Source organism: Pseudopipra pipra, chromosome 2 (assembly GCF_036250125.1).
Source record: "Pseudopipra pipra isolate bDixPip1 chromosome 2, bDixPip1.hap1, whole genome shotgun sequence".
In the NCBI taxonomy this organism is placed as follows: Eukaryota; Metazoa; Chordata; class Aves; order Passeriformes; family Pipridae; genus Pseudopipra; species Pseudopipra pipra.
This window is the reverse complement of record NC_087550.1, coordinates 22,755,858-22,769,007: the sequence shown is the minus strand read 5'-3', so window position 1 is coordinate 22,769,007 and position 13,150 is coordinate 22,755,858. Positions and strand designations below refer to the sequence as shown.

Below are 13,150 nucleotides of genomic sequence, written 5' to 3'. Positions count from 1 at the left end.
TGTTGTCTTTGAGATTTTTATTTTTGTTAGCCTGTTTCTTTTCCTGCAGCTTTGACAGTCAGAGTGGTATGTTCACCATCCTCCTGCAGCAAGGAGCAAAGCAGCCTTTTGTGAAGAAATTTGTATTCTCACCTGCCAAAACGCCACATAGTTTGGCTACATTTGTCTGAATTTAGACTCTGATGAGGTACTTCGGGTCTTTCCATGCTATTATTTCTTATTTTAAAGGTGATATTCAAAGTCTGTCGGCTGTGCTTCAGCAGAGACAGAAGGAACCCGACCTACCCAGCTGCTTCCACCTACCCAAAGAAATCAAAAGTGTTGCTTCTGGGGTGTAGCTGTGGCTCCCATCTGCCTGTGCCTCCCAGTATAGAGGATCTTGTCCTGTTGCCTTGCTCCAGCCTACGGGCTTGTAACAAAGGCAGAAAGAAGGCCCACTTGTACATAGCTACCCCCTGGCTGAAAGAACGGGATTTTGTTTTACTCTTGCCAGAAGAAAATGTAGTGTTTCGATAGAAGCCTCTAATACCCTTAAAAAAAAAAAAAAAAGAGGAGAGATGAAAAATGTTCTTGACATGACTGATGTTTTCCACAGTCTCCCTTTCCCGACATGACAATAATTGATTTCCAGGCAGTCAGTGACAGGGGGATGTACCAATATAGGAGACCATCTTCTATTTGTATCAGAGAGCAGCATATCAGCTCTGAAATGTGTGTGACACGTGAGGAGTATATTCTTTTGCAAAGTATGACTGCACCTACTAGTAAGTAGAAGTCAGAAACACTGATCCTTGCAACACAGCTCAGAAGTGTCCCTAGTGCTGGGAGGCAGGAGCATGAGGGATAAGATAGCTGGGCTCGGAGCAACCTGATCTGACTAAAGATGTCCCTGCTCACTGCAGGGAGATTGAAACTACATGATCTTTAAAGGCCCCTTTCAACTCAAACTACCCTATGATTCTGTGATTTAAAAAAAAAAAAAAAAAAGAAAGCCATTTGGTGACAGGTAATGTGTTCCCACTGCACTGCAGGCCAAACCCTCTGTTTCTGCGAAGGACATGATCAGACCAGGATCTTGTCCTTAATTCAGCATGTATTTTACCCTGTCACAGAATCACAGAATGGGTCAGGTTGGAAGGGACCACAGTGGGTCACCTGGTCCAACTTCCCTGCTCAAGCAGAGTTATCCCAGAGCACATTGCACAGGATTGTGTTCAGACAGGTCTCAAATATCTCCACTGAGGGAAACTCCACAACCTCTCTGGGCAACCTGTTCCAGTGAAGGGTCACCTGCACAGTACAGAAGTTCTTCCTTATATTTGAGTGGAAACTCCTGTGCATCAGTTTCTGCCCACTGCCTCTTGTTCTATTGCTTGGCACCACCGAGAAGAGCCTGGCTCCATCCTCTGGACACCCTCCTTCCAGATACTTATAGACATTGATGAGGTCCCCTCTCAGTCATACCTTCTCGATGCTAAACAGGCCCAACTCTCTCAGCCTGTCCTCATAAGAGAGATGTTCCAGTCTCTTACTTATTTTTGTCACCTGTTGCTTCTCCAGCAGATGTCAGGGTAGTTAAAGTCCCCCACCAGAACCAGGGTCTGTGACTGAGGCTGCTTCAAGCTGCCTGTAGAAGGCCTCATCCACTTCTTCCTCCTGACCAGGAGCAAACCCCCACAATGATGTCACCCTTACTAGTCTGCCCCTTTACCCTAACCCATAAGCTCTCAACTTGCTCGTTGTCCACCCCAAGACAGAGCTCGATACATTCCATGTGTTGCCTCACATAGAGGGCAACTCCACCACTGCGCCTGCCTGGTCTGTCTCTCCTCCCCATAAACCCTGGCCTGATAGAAATTCTCTCACACCATTGTTAGCTCTGGTAAAGGAGGAAGAATTTTATTGCAGCACCTTTGTATTCAAAGGGTTAGAAGAAAGGTCCTAAAAAGACTATTCTGGCCCCCCATTTCTGACATGGCAGGTGGGATGAGTCCGTCCACATAAAAAATCTGGCCAGAGGATGAAGTGTGGGTTGTATGGGGCTGCTCCCCAACATTTGGCTGCTTCTTGGTCACACAGGCACACCATTTTTTCACACTGGTCTGTCAGGTTACCTGCAAAAGAAAATGTGAGCAGAGGATGAGAGATTCTATATCAGTTGAAGGCAAGAAACAGTTTTAGGAGGAACAGGCATTTAATTCCTATTGCATTGGAATGACAGTGCAAACAATTCTACTTCTAAAGCTTCTGGACATCATTACCCTGGGCCCAGCAAGCATGCCTGGAAATTTAATTCTTCATCCCTTTTGTTTGAATGGGATCAGACATTATACCTTTGCACCCCAGTAACACCTGCTGTGCTGTAGCTTGGGGTAGGAAATATGCCTTCAGAACACATTTCTATTGTTCGTCCCCATGGGGTATATCAGGGGAAGTGAAACCTGCTGAGGGCTTGTGGAGAACAAGCCCTCATGGATGCATCTCAGGTCTTGCCTGGTCGTCAGTTAGGGAATTAATGGCGTTTGTTTAACTAATGCTTGTTAGCCAAGTCAGAGCAACTGCAGCCCACTGCACTCCTATGGGACAGACTCTGCACATGTCTCATGGACTCAGTGATACGTCTCAAATTCACAACTTGTTCCCTCATGGCAAAAAGAAACAGGATTTTTTTTTTTCATTTAAAGATGACTTGCAGAGGATATCAGTCAGTTATGGAAATGTGGGTAAGCAGAAGGAAGAGCAGTTATACATTAAAGTGGTACATTCCTTAGCCAGCACTTTGTATTTAATAGGTTGTTCTGGCACTTGGAAAAGAGCAACTGCAGATGTGCTGTGCCCCATCCCATACCTCCTGGCATGTTTTCAGCTGCTGGCGAGGCTGAGGATTGCACCAATAGAATATGGTCTTCTGATAAGTTATCTTTTAATGTTTGAGCAAGTAGCTTTGATGATTATGGGGACAAGTTTTACTCTCATGTGTTTCTTTTCAAACTTTCAAAGTGTTCTACAATGGATTTTACCACCAGGGACTTCTTGAAGACTTAGAAGTGACAAATACTAAGACTCAAGTCATCTGGTGCATGTCAAAACAAACTCTGCAAGACACTGACGGGCTGTGATTGTGTAATTCAAACCTTCTTGACTGGGTACCAGCTGTAGAGCTCAGCACAGCCTACACTTGCTGTATGCCTGCAGCACTGAAGAGCATTTGATTCTACAAGCTTCAAAATCCCTGCTGGAACCCTGGGATTTTAGGCTGGAGCCCCACATGAGGCAGAGATGCAGGCTGGCACCCTGTTTAACCTGTCTTGCAGCCATGCAAAACAGCATGGCTCTTCTCTAGCAGCACATAAGGGTAAGTAAAAAAGTGAACAGTCCTATTAGAGGGAGGGCCAAAACTGCAATGGGAAGAGCACCCCTGTAGATCATTGCACAGCTGTGGAAAGAGGTCAGTGAGGAGCAGGCAATGCTTAATGCCAGTGAGCAGAAGGTCTACAGAGAGGCATCTGCACCCCTGCCAAACTGAGATGGCTTGTGGATGCCCCAACTCTCACTCTTCAGCCTGGAGACCACTCAGGTTATCTGGAATGGGTGGTGCTGAGGCTCCAGCTTTCCTCCCAGCTCTAACTGGGGACTCTAGGCAAGCCTATCAATCCAGGGATGGGCACAGATCTTGGTAGAGAATAGACATTTCCTAAAGCAGCTTTGAGAGCAGCTCAGCATATACAGACCTGCCTCTGGGGCCCACAAAGCTCTTTGGTCAGCCTAGTGCCTGCAGAGGGAGAGAAACACACCCGACAGGAGCAAACATTTCCTTACCGCACTGCACGGTGTTCTGCTCACACGCCCACCGGTAGCGCTGCACCTTGGGGCTGCAGCCTGCCTTCTCTGCCTTGTCGTAGCAGCAGTCGTGCATGTGGCAGCACCTGGGAGAGAATAAAAGGTAGAGTCTGGGTGTCCTCCTGCATCCTGCATGTTTGCATATACTCCAGGACGGCTCAGCTCACACGCAGCTCATGACAGCACCGTTTGCCCCTGGCTGTCGGTAAATCATCTGCTGACGAACCAAGTATCCTGACATCTGTGTGAAGGTTCACATCTCTCAGGAGCTCATTAATGCCATATTTGCTCCCATCACCACTGTACTTCTTCCTTTGAGCTTCTGCCCTCAAAAAGGCACATATGGTCAAGACATGGTAATGTCACTGAAAGGAAGTTTTTTGCCTTCCTTAATATCACCAAGAAGCTTCATCTCTTCAGTTCACCTGGACCTGCCACATGCTCTTTGGCCCATCCATTTTCTGAGGGCTGGCTACAAGTTCATCAGTCTCAATGGTTAAATTTGTATCAGTTAACTTCAGATCCTTAAATGCTCTCTCTATGCATATCTGGGGCACAGTTCACATTTTCATGCTGCAGAGATCTAACATAGGTGAAAACCATTGTATTTGAAAGTGCAATTGCATTTTGCTGACCATAGAGGGGGATGAGGGTGAGTAGCTCAGCTGATGACATCTGTCCTACAGACTAGGAAGTGAGATAACTCACTGTCAGTTACTTCAGAATTTATATAAAACTTGACCCCACTTGATTTTTATTCTGGTAGTTTAGGGACTCAAAATAAACTGAGAAAAGATTCAGCACTTCAAGAGGTTCTCTGCTGAATAACAAAGGTTGTTTCAACAAAGATGCTAGGTCAGAGGCTGAAGGCAGATGGGAGTGATCTGTATTTCCAGAAGCCATCCCTGCACAATTGCTTTGACTCTACAGAGAAACTACTCTACTAAGCAGGAGGAATTGAGACAGGCTGGGTTTAGGGGTAAGTGATGAGTGGTCAGCTTTTAGAGAAGCTCTGGAGTTGTGAATGTGAATCAGTTCAAGAGGTTGATGAGCTGACCAAAAGGGAGCATGGCTGTGCTGGCTGCTTGTAGATTACCAAACACAGTTGAAGATCTTGATTATCTTCAAGACCTGAAGCCAATGTACCCAGCCTATGGAACTAGTTCCGTTGGACACGACAAGAGTAGCAGGCTGTGGGTCAGACCTTTGTTGGTCTGGTAACACTTGCCTCCTAGGCTTGTCCTGAAGAGGTTAGACATGAAAGGGTAAAGGAGACAAGAATTTGCAGCCTTGTGGAAAGTGTGAAAGTCTCGGCTTTCTCTAACATTTGAGTCCATATGCAATGTGTCATAAAATATGGCAGGGATGGACTAAGGCACTGAGCTACAACTGGGGTATGTGTCATCTGGAGGATTTGCTGTAGCCCAGGGCATCCTGGCTAAGACCTGAAGCTTCAGCAAAGCCTAATCCATCCTCAGGGGGATGACAGAGAGCAGAGCAGGCCCATCATCGGTGTCATATATGGGACACAGTGCACAGGAGGCCATGGTGGAGAGCCACAATCAGGCTGAGCTGAGGCAGAGTGCCAGCTGTAGAAATCATAGGGTTTGTGAGGTCTGGGGAATAAACCAAGAGGCAAATTGGGAAAGTTGGTGTCAGGGATGGAGGTACGTAGGGAGGAAGAACAACATGAAGGTAGATGGGCAAAGGAAGGTGTTAAGAGCCTATGCCAAGGGAAAGAAACTGTTCTTCATGGATAGCCAGAGGGTACAAACACACAAAGAGGTAGGAGAAGAGAGAACACATATTGCTGGAGTAAAAAGATGGTCTGGGAATCAGGCAAGGACAAGCAAATAAGCACTAGAGCAGTGAGCGAGTTAGCTGTGAGAACTCACTGCTCCTTATCTGGCTTGGCAGAATCAGGGAGAATTGCATAAATTCTGCAGGACCACAGGATTTAGGACACAGTTCTGTTTCCCCTTACAGGAGTTCCTCCTGATGACACCCATAGCTGCAGCAGGGTGACATGTAGCTTACACCAACCAAAGTGAGAAGACTTTGGCTCATATTTTACAAACATCCGTTTCAGATGTGATGAGATGCCAGGGAGCAAAGACTGAGGAAGCCTTTTGCTGTCCTTGCCACCTTTAGATAGTCCCCTCCTGTCTGGAAATGCCCTTTGCTGCACCTGGGTCAGAGTGCTGTTAAGCTTTTAATAACCTGCTAACACCAACACAAACAGAGCCAGCCAACATCATGGCAGAGCACTGGTCAACAGGTATGGAGAACAAATACAACTGTGTCATCTAGATAGTAAACAACCTATTCATCACCTCTGGGCTATGAAACAGCCCTAATAGCTACAGACAGCTCCGGCTGGTCCCCAGGGATCAGCCGGCCAGACCCCTGCTGTGGAACAAAGGCCAATAAATTAAGAATTTGTCACATTGTATTTGTCATGTTAACAGCCCATCATTGCTCTGTGGCTTTTTCTTTTGCTTTAACTTTGCAACAGAGGAGAAATCGTTCTCCTTCCTATGCGTTTTCCAGGACTTAAAGGTTGGACTCAATGATCTTAGAAATCTTTTTCAACCTTAATGATCCTATGACTTAGATGAGTCATATATGCCACCCTGCCTCTCATGGCATTGGTGTTTTCAGAGAAACACTGAGCATCCTCCAGGTCCTGCTTTACAAAATAGGTGCTGCAGCAACCCAGGGAACCAGAAAGGAGAAGGAGAAAAAAAAATAATCTATTTACGATGTGGAAGAGATGCCATTATGTCTTGAAGTGGTGAGACTGTAAGAGTGGAACAAAAGGGAAAAGGTAATTACTGACAACACCACATCAAAGTCAGTGTGTGGAATAAACCTTGTAAAAGGATTGCTCACTTAGTGGCTTTTTTCTTTTCAAATAAAAGAGAGGTGCTTAGAAGCCTTCTAGCCCTGTCTAGACAGATTGACTGAGTTACTCACATGAAAATTACTCCTTTTGTAAGGGTCTCGGTAACAAACCTAGAATGTCAAGAGAGTGGGTAATTTCAGACAGTGTTTGTCATTCATGGCCAGTAGTTTTTGCCACTCTGCTTCCTTCTTTTTTAGAATGGCAAATATGGAAAGTAAGTGGTCACTTTCACAGGCATGGAGTACTCAACCACACTGATCTTTGCAGCATTCTCTGTAACAGATATCAATATTTCTCTAACAAACAGAAAATAGAATATTTTAGGGCTAAATCTAGTGGGGCATTGCTGGTTCTTCTCAGCTAAATAAAACCTCCCAGTTTTTCTATTGCAGCCAAGCATTGCAGCTAAGGAATAATAATGACTGTACTTAAAGGATCAAACTTCCCTTTTACAAACTATCTGGTATTTTGAGGCATTTCCAGTTGCAAAGTCTCATTTTCTGCTTTTAGGATAAAATCCATATCCAATGGGATTCAAACAACAGCAGAAACACTGGCTGCTGAATATGTGGCCATATTTTACTCTCTGTTTTTCAGGAGTGCTGACTATTTGCATCTCCTGGAGTCACATAAACTTGGAGGTCACTCAGCCTCTATGAAAAACAGCTTTTAGGTCCCTCTGCTCAGCCCTTCAATAAAAGCAGTACTCCAAATTAGTGAAGTCATGTTTTACTTTAAAGGCTTTATTATGAGAACTGGTAAAGGGTAACAGAAATAATTAGACACCGCACATCCACTGCTGTAGATGGTGATAAGCAGATCAAGAGATATTACTGAAAGTTAAAAGAAACCTATACACCTGAAAGCTATGACCCTTTGTAGGTAGTTACTCATCATTTGTGAGCCCCATAGTGACTGTTCATAGAAATATTTCACGGATAAAAAAAAGGGGCATGATGAGATGGCTTTGGGAGAATAACATCTCACTGCGTTAATGAAGGCAGCTCCATTAGTTTTAAGGGACAACTTCTTTTTCATGCCCACAGAGGAGCTGGTCTTTAACCTTGACATCTTTTCTTCCTTTTTTTTCCTCTCCCTTTTTCTTACCTGGCAATTCAGCAAAATTTTGTAGCAATGTGAAATGTCTCCAGCAGCAGGGTATTCTGGAAAGCTCAGTTTCCTTTCCAGTGAGCTGCAGACTGCCTTCACCACTGCTAAAAGCAGGGCTTGCTTATCAGTAAGGCCTGTGTGTTGACTAGGCAAAGACAGACTTGTGTGCTCTGCCTTTGGTATTTCAAACTGGATGAGATTGCAAATAACAGGTTCAGAGCACACAAGAGTCCACTGTGCTCAAGCTTTACATGTATGCTAATCACAAAGTACACGAAAGAAACTTGATTACAACATTTCCTAGACACATTGCTTGTAGTCTTGGGAATAACAAGCACATCATCTCCCCTCACTAATGAAGAAAAGGGGAAATAACACCATGCTCCCCCTTGTTGTTTTTCCCTGATTCAGTGTGAACTAACAGGCAATGAAGGCAACAGGTTTGATTGATTCCTCCTTGCAACAATCTGGATTTCTTCAAGAGAATAAACAGTGATATTCCCATTGCTGACATTTTAAGGACCTGGGTTAAATAACCCTCCAAATACCTTGGATCACTGTCTTTTTGTCAGGCAGAGTTTGCTCTCTATGAATACGTATTCAGCTATTTCAGGAAATTATATCCTGGTTTCCCCTTTGCCTTCTGCCCCACATAGCACAAGGTCCCAAGAGCTTTGGTCTCATCCAAAAGGAGGCTAAACCCTCATTCAAATCCCAAGTGATATGTGGGTCCTTACCCACAAATCCCCAGTACTGTTCATATATACTAAGTTCCCTCTCCACAAGGCAGGAAACGAGTCCGTGGAGTCACAGTAGTACAAACAGGGAAGGGTGGGGAGGCCACTGCTTCTGGACACATAGATGATGTTTTTCTTACCAGTCTGTTTTATCTTTAGGCCAGCCTCGTCCTCCCAGTCCACAGTAGCATCCATAGCCAATATATGCCAAGGGAGACCGTCCCGTGCCACATGATATAGCTCCAGCCAACTCAATGATTCCTCGAGTGTGCAGTGAATGCGATTTTCCCAGAGCACCTTCCCAAACTGCAAAGACAGGACATGGCTACACAGAGGAATTAAACTCACCTGCCACTGATTTTCCTACAGTCCTTAAAGGGAAATGGTTTTGGTTTTGACTGGTTAGTTGGTTGCAGCCCTAACAATCTAACTAGCCATGACATTCAGCTGGTAAGGGGGACTCTGCAGGAGGCTTTGCCTGAGGTCTGGGATGACCAAGAGGTGGATGCAGAAATACCCAAGCAGGGTACTTCTTCTAAGGGAGCTCAATTCAAGCAAGATTTACTATTTCCAGTCGATTAGTCTGTGATTGCAGCTCTATTTCACCCAGGAGCAGCATGCCTGGTTCTGCACATCACAAAGCTCAAGCTGCTAAGTTTTGCAGGGCCTGTGCTGGCACCATGCAGAGCCAGCTAGGCTTCACTGCACTCCAGAGCTTCCAAACCTGGGAAAGTTTTCCAGCTATGCTGTGGTCCCAAGTGGGACATGAAGCAGCAGAGTACAACCATGCAACCAGACCTAACCTGGGCTCTCTGGAAAAAAATGAGGTTTCTGTGTTGCCCAAAATTTCTTATGTTATCTGCTATCCAGGATGTTTTAACCCATTCTCCAGGTGGCAAAAAGCTGACAGTACTATTAGTTTGCATTAAGGGATAGCTACAAGTCCCTGAGCCTGTACAGTACATACTTTGTCAAGAGTATGTACTATAGATACATACAGAGTGCCTACATTAGCCAAGAGCTATGTATATATCACCTTTCTTTTGAGACTTTGGAAGTGCTGGCAACACTTGCATCCACTTCCGTTATTAAGTTCCACTCAAGTCATAACAGGTTGGCCACATTAATTTGGGGGGAAAAAAAAAAAGAAAGGAACTCTATGTCAGCTGAAGTGTCTGAATTACCACCCAAGCGAGTCTGGAGATTTCTGAGTTACAACTTTTTGGTGTTGTGATTTCACATGTTAATTTGCAACTTTTTTGGAAACCACAGACTCTGCAGTACTGTTATGGAAACCAAGAGTACCCTGCCCCTAATACTCAAACCACTGTGATGCTCAGCTGCAAATGCTGATCATGCTAACAATAGTGACAAATAAGAGTATTTTATGCCTGGGCTTACTGTGAAGGACCATGTGCGCTTTGCTCTACTCTGTCCCGAATTGCAAAGCTACTCACCAGTAGCATCAAACCCCTCAGACCGACAGCCTAACCCATGTGCTCGTCCTACCCATGCACAACCACTCCAAAAAGAAACAAGGGGACTTCCTGGCACGCTTGGATGGAGAGGGAAGTGATGCCTGGGAGCTGGGAACTTGACATTGAAGTTGCTTTGCCACCTGCCCCTGGTTATTGCAGCACGCTTGACTTCTTCAAAGTGTTGTGCAAACATGGACTAATTAATCCCCTAAACCACCCAAGGACTCAATACTATTATTAAAACAGTTGCTTTCCTTTTAAAACCTAGCCTCTAATCCCATAACTTGGGCCTCTCCCCGCATCTTCTGGGTTAGCTCGCCCTCCGAGCCCAATCCAAGTGCCACTGAGGACAACGAGGGTCTCTCCTCATGAAGGACAAAGCAGGGCTTTGTTCCCTCTCCACAGCCCAAACCCCCAGCAGGAACTGGCACTGTCCTCCACCATTTTCACCCCGGCGATCGCACCTCGGGCTGTCCCCGGCACGGCATGGGGTTTCAGCAGAGCCTCCCTCTGCTTCCTGGGGCATTCCTCGGGGATTAAATGCACATTCCTGAAAAAGTAACAGCGCTGCTCACCTAAACACTACTTGAGTGTTCAGGTTGCGTACTAAAAACACATTATATGGGTGTTATTCAAAACTAAAAAGACCACTTATTTTCCTTGTCTAAACAGCAGGGCTTCAGAGTTAGAAGGGGGCTCAAGCTCTCAGGCACCTCAGGGGAAATCACAAGCAATAAGCTACTTTGGATTTGGGGAACTAAATCATGCTTTTTTAACCTGTTGCAGTTTGCAGACCCTGAAAATGTTCCAGTGGAGACAAAAACTTCTTTGTAGGCACTCTGGCTTCCTGACGAGCAGATTGAATTTTTTATGGCTATCTTTCACTGGCCTTTTAAGCCAGGACTGCTGGACTTGGTCTGTTGGCCACTGGCTGAAAATGATGTAAGGTAACTGTACCTCACCCAGAAGAAAGGCCATTCTTCTTTTGGGGATATCTCTGAGGATCAAGGAACTGTAATTACAGTGCAGACCTGCTCATGAAGTAGAGTGAAAGCCCCAAAGGAAATTGAGTCCAAAAGACTCAATTAGTGTGCTTAGGGCTGCATGTTCTGCAAGAGGCATCCAGGCAGCCTCTGATGTTCCTGTTCTTTGAAAGCTGCCTGGACTTTGAGCCAGCAGCGAGTTGCTGCAGCTGAGAGGTCAGCCCCAGAAAGTACATTTTAATATTCAGGTGCTCAGCTAATAACTTGACCAAGAACTGAAACTGCTTTTTCTATGCTGGGCAGCCAAGCTAACACAGCTAGGAAAGCCTTGAAAAAGTCTGAATCTCCACAGTAGCCTGCATCTAGCCACATCTCCCACTAGGAGCATGTCCAATCATTAGTTGTACTACTAATGGAGCAATGGAGAACTTTGGCTAGGAACATACCTGCAGAGAGGTGAGCAAAGGTGGATCTGACAACTTACACCTTCTATGTCCTCCTTACACTGGCAGCCTTTAGATTAAAGCAGAGTTTTGCTTTTTATTTTGAAACTCTACTGCAGGTATAACCTCAGACCTGCCAGTTTACTGTTGTCTCTGTGTGTAGGGGCTTTATGTCATTTATGGCTTTTATAAACAGACTTCTTAAAAATGATTTTAAATTCAGATGAATTGAAAACTGCTTACTCCATAGTTACTGGTATAAAAAGAAGGTATTTTTATGAAACACGGACACTAAAAACTCTGTAGCAGAAAACTATTAAAAAAGAAAATGGCTTGTGTCATACAGCCCCAGCTATGCAAACCATAGCTGGGGCTGGGAAGTGAGGTGGGCAGGCAGGTCACTTACACAGCCCCTCACTGTAAAGTTGAAAATTGTCCAGTGACACTTTTTTTTTTTCTCACTTGGCCAAATCACACCGAGGTGCCTGCTGTGAAAAAGGCAAAGCTGACGGCAAGGGGAGAGGCTGTCCCCAGACAGGGGGGAGGCATGGCAAGGCAGAGGGACCGAGAGGTGGTACTCACCTGCCTGAAGCAGCATCAGTATGAGCAGCCAGCGGGAGCCCATGGGCAGATCACTTCCACGCTCGTGTACTTCGGGGTTCAGCCGCCGGCACTCCCGGCAGCGCCTCGCCGTGCTGCCAAGTGAGCCGAGGTGTGGTTGTGCTAAACAATCTTCCCGGGCTGCTGCTCCAGGGTTTATATATACATGGCTCTGCGCCCGTCTGAAGAGAAACACCCTCTTCTGCGATGTCCCTGAGCCCCAGCTCGGGTCCAGTCCGTCCCCGCAGAAGGCTCCTTGCTGCGTGGGGAGAGGGCGAGGGCTGGCTCTGTTTGCCCAGCATCACCTTTGGGAGGGAGGGGCTGTTGGAAGGGCATTAGGGTGGTAGTCTCTGGGACAGCCCAAGACACCAGGCACTAAGCCGGGCTCCTTCTTTAAGCTGTTTGCTTACAGACCCTGGTTAACCTCTGAGTAGCTGCGGAAAAGGGAAGCCTCCAACTGGGCTTTCTGTGGCTTGGGCTCGCTGCTGTGGCATCCCCCTGGCAAGGCTTTTCTCTTTTTATAGATCACTTTCCAGGGTATTTTTTTTAAAATTATTTTATTTTAAGACTGATTATTTTTCATGTTTAAAAAAGAAGAGACAAAACTATAAAAATCCAACAGAAAGAATACTGTTAAGTGCAAGTACCCAATTATAAACTGACCAGCAGAGCTAATTCTGCACCACTCTGAGGGAAAAATACTCTCTTGGCCTATTGCTGCACCTGACCAACCTCAATTGATCTCATGAAGTCCCATCAGTATATGGGTACCAGCCAGGTAGAACACCAGCAGCTGGGGCCAGTCCCACAGGGCCAGCTGAGCTCTGGTCACAGCAGGCAGCTGGATTGGAAGGTGTTCTTCTCGTTGCACAGTCTCCACTTGTACAGAGTCTCAGGCAATGTGGGCAGGAGGGATGTCCAAAGTTATTTTGCCTTTGGGCTTGAAACAGCTCTAAAACTCCCACCCTTCTTGGTGCAGCAGCCACTTGCCTTGCTGGGGTCTAAATATCTGCCCCTTCCCTGGTGTGGGCATGATGGGCAGGGTGGGCTGCTC

The 13,150-nt window shown here is 45.9% G+C and overlaps 1 protein-coding gene across 1 annotated transcript; it reads right to left on the bottom strand.

Annotated features, from left to right (window-relative positions):
* Window positions 1-1,546: 1,546 nt before the first annotated feature.
* LOC135409179 (phospholipase A2-like) lies at window positions 1,547-12,332 on the bottom strand. Its single transcript, XM_064644371.1, has 4 exons — window positions 12,079-12,332; window positions 8,733-8,898; window positions 3,820-3,926; window positions 1,547-2,114 (listed from the first exon to the last, which is right to left on the bottom strand). The coding sequence occupies exons 1-4, from the start codon at window positions 12,119-12,121 to the stop codon at window positions 1,951-1,953; spliced, it is 480 nt and encodes a 159-aa protein (XP_064500441.1). The 5' UTR covers window positions 12,122-12,332; the 3' UTR covers window positions 1,547-1,950.
* Between the last annotated feature and the right edge of the window lie 818 nt (window positions 12,333-13,150).

Bases quoted from the DNA above. Each gene is read 5' to 3' on its own strand.
- LOC135409179 (XM_064644371.1), bottom strand. From the start codon at position 12,121: ATGGGCTCCCGCTGGCTGCTCATACTGATGCTGCTTCAGGCAG. The intron at 8,899-12,078 runs GTGAGTACCACC...CTGTCTTTGCAG, and splicing joins ACTGATGCTGCTTCAGGCAG to TTTGGGAAGGTGCTCTGGGA. The intron at 3,927-8,732 runs GTAAGAAAAACA...ATTCTCTCCCAG, and splicing joins CCTAAAGATAAAACAGACTG to GTGCTGCCACATGCACGACT.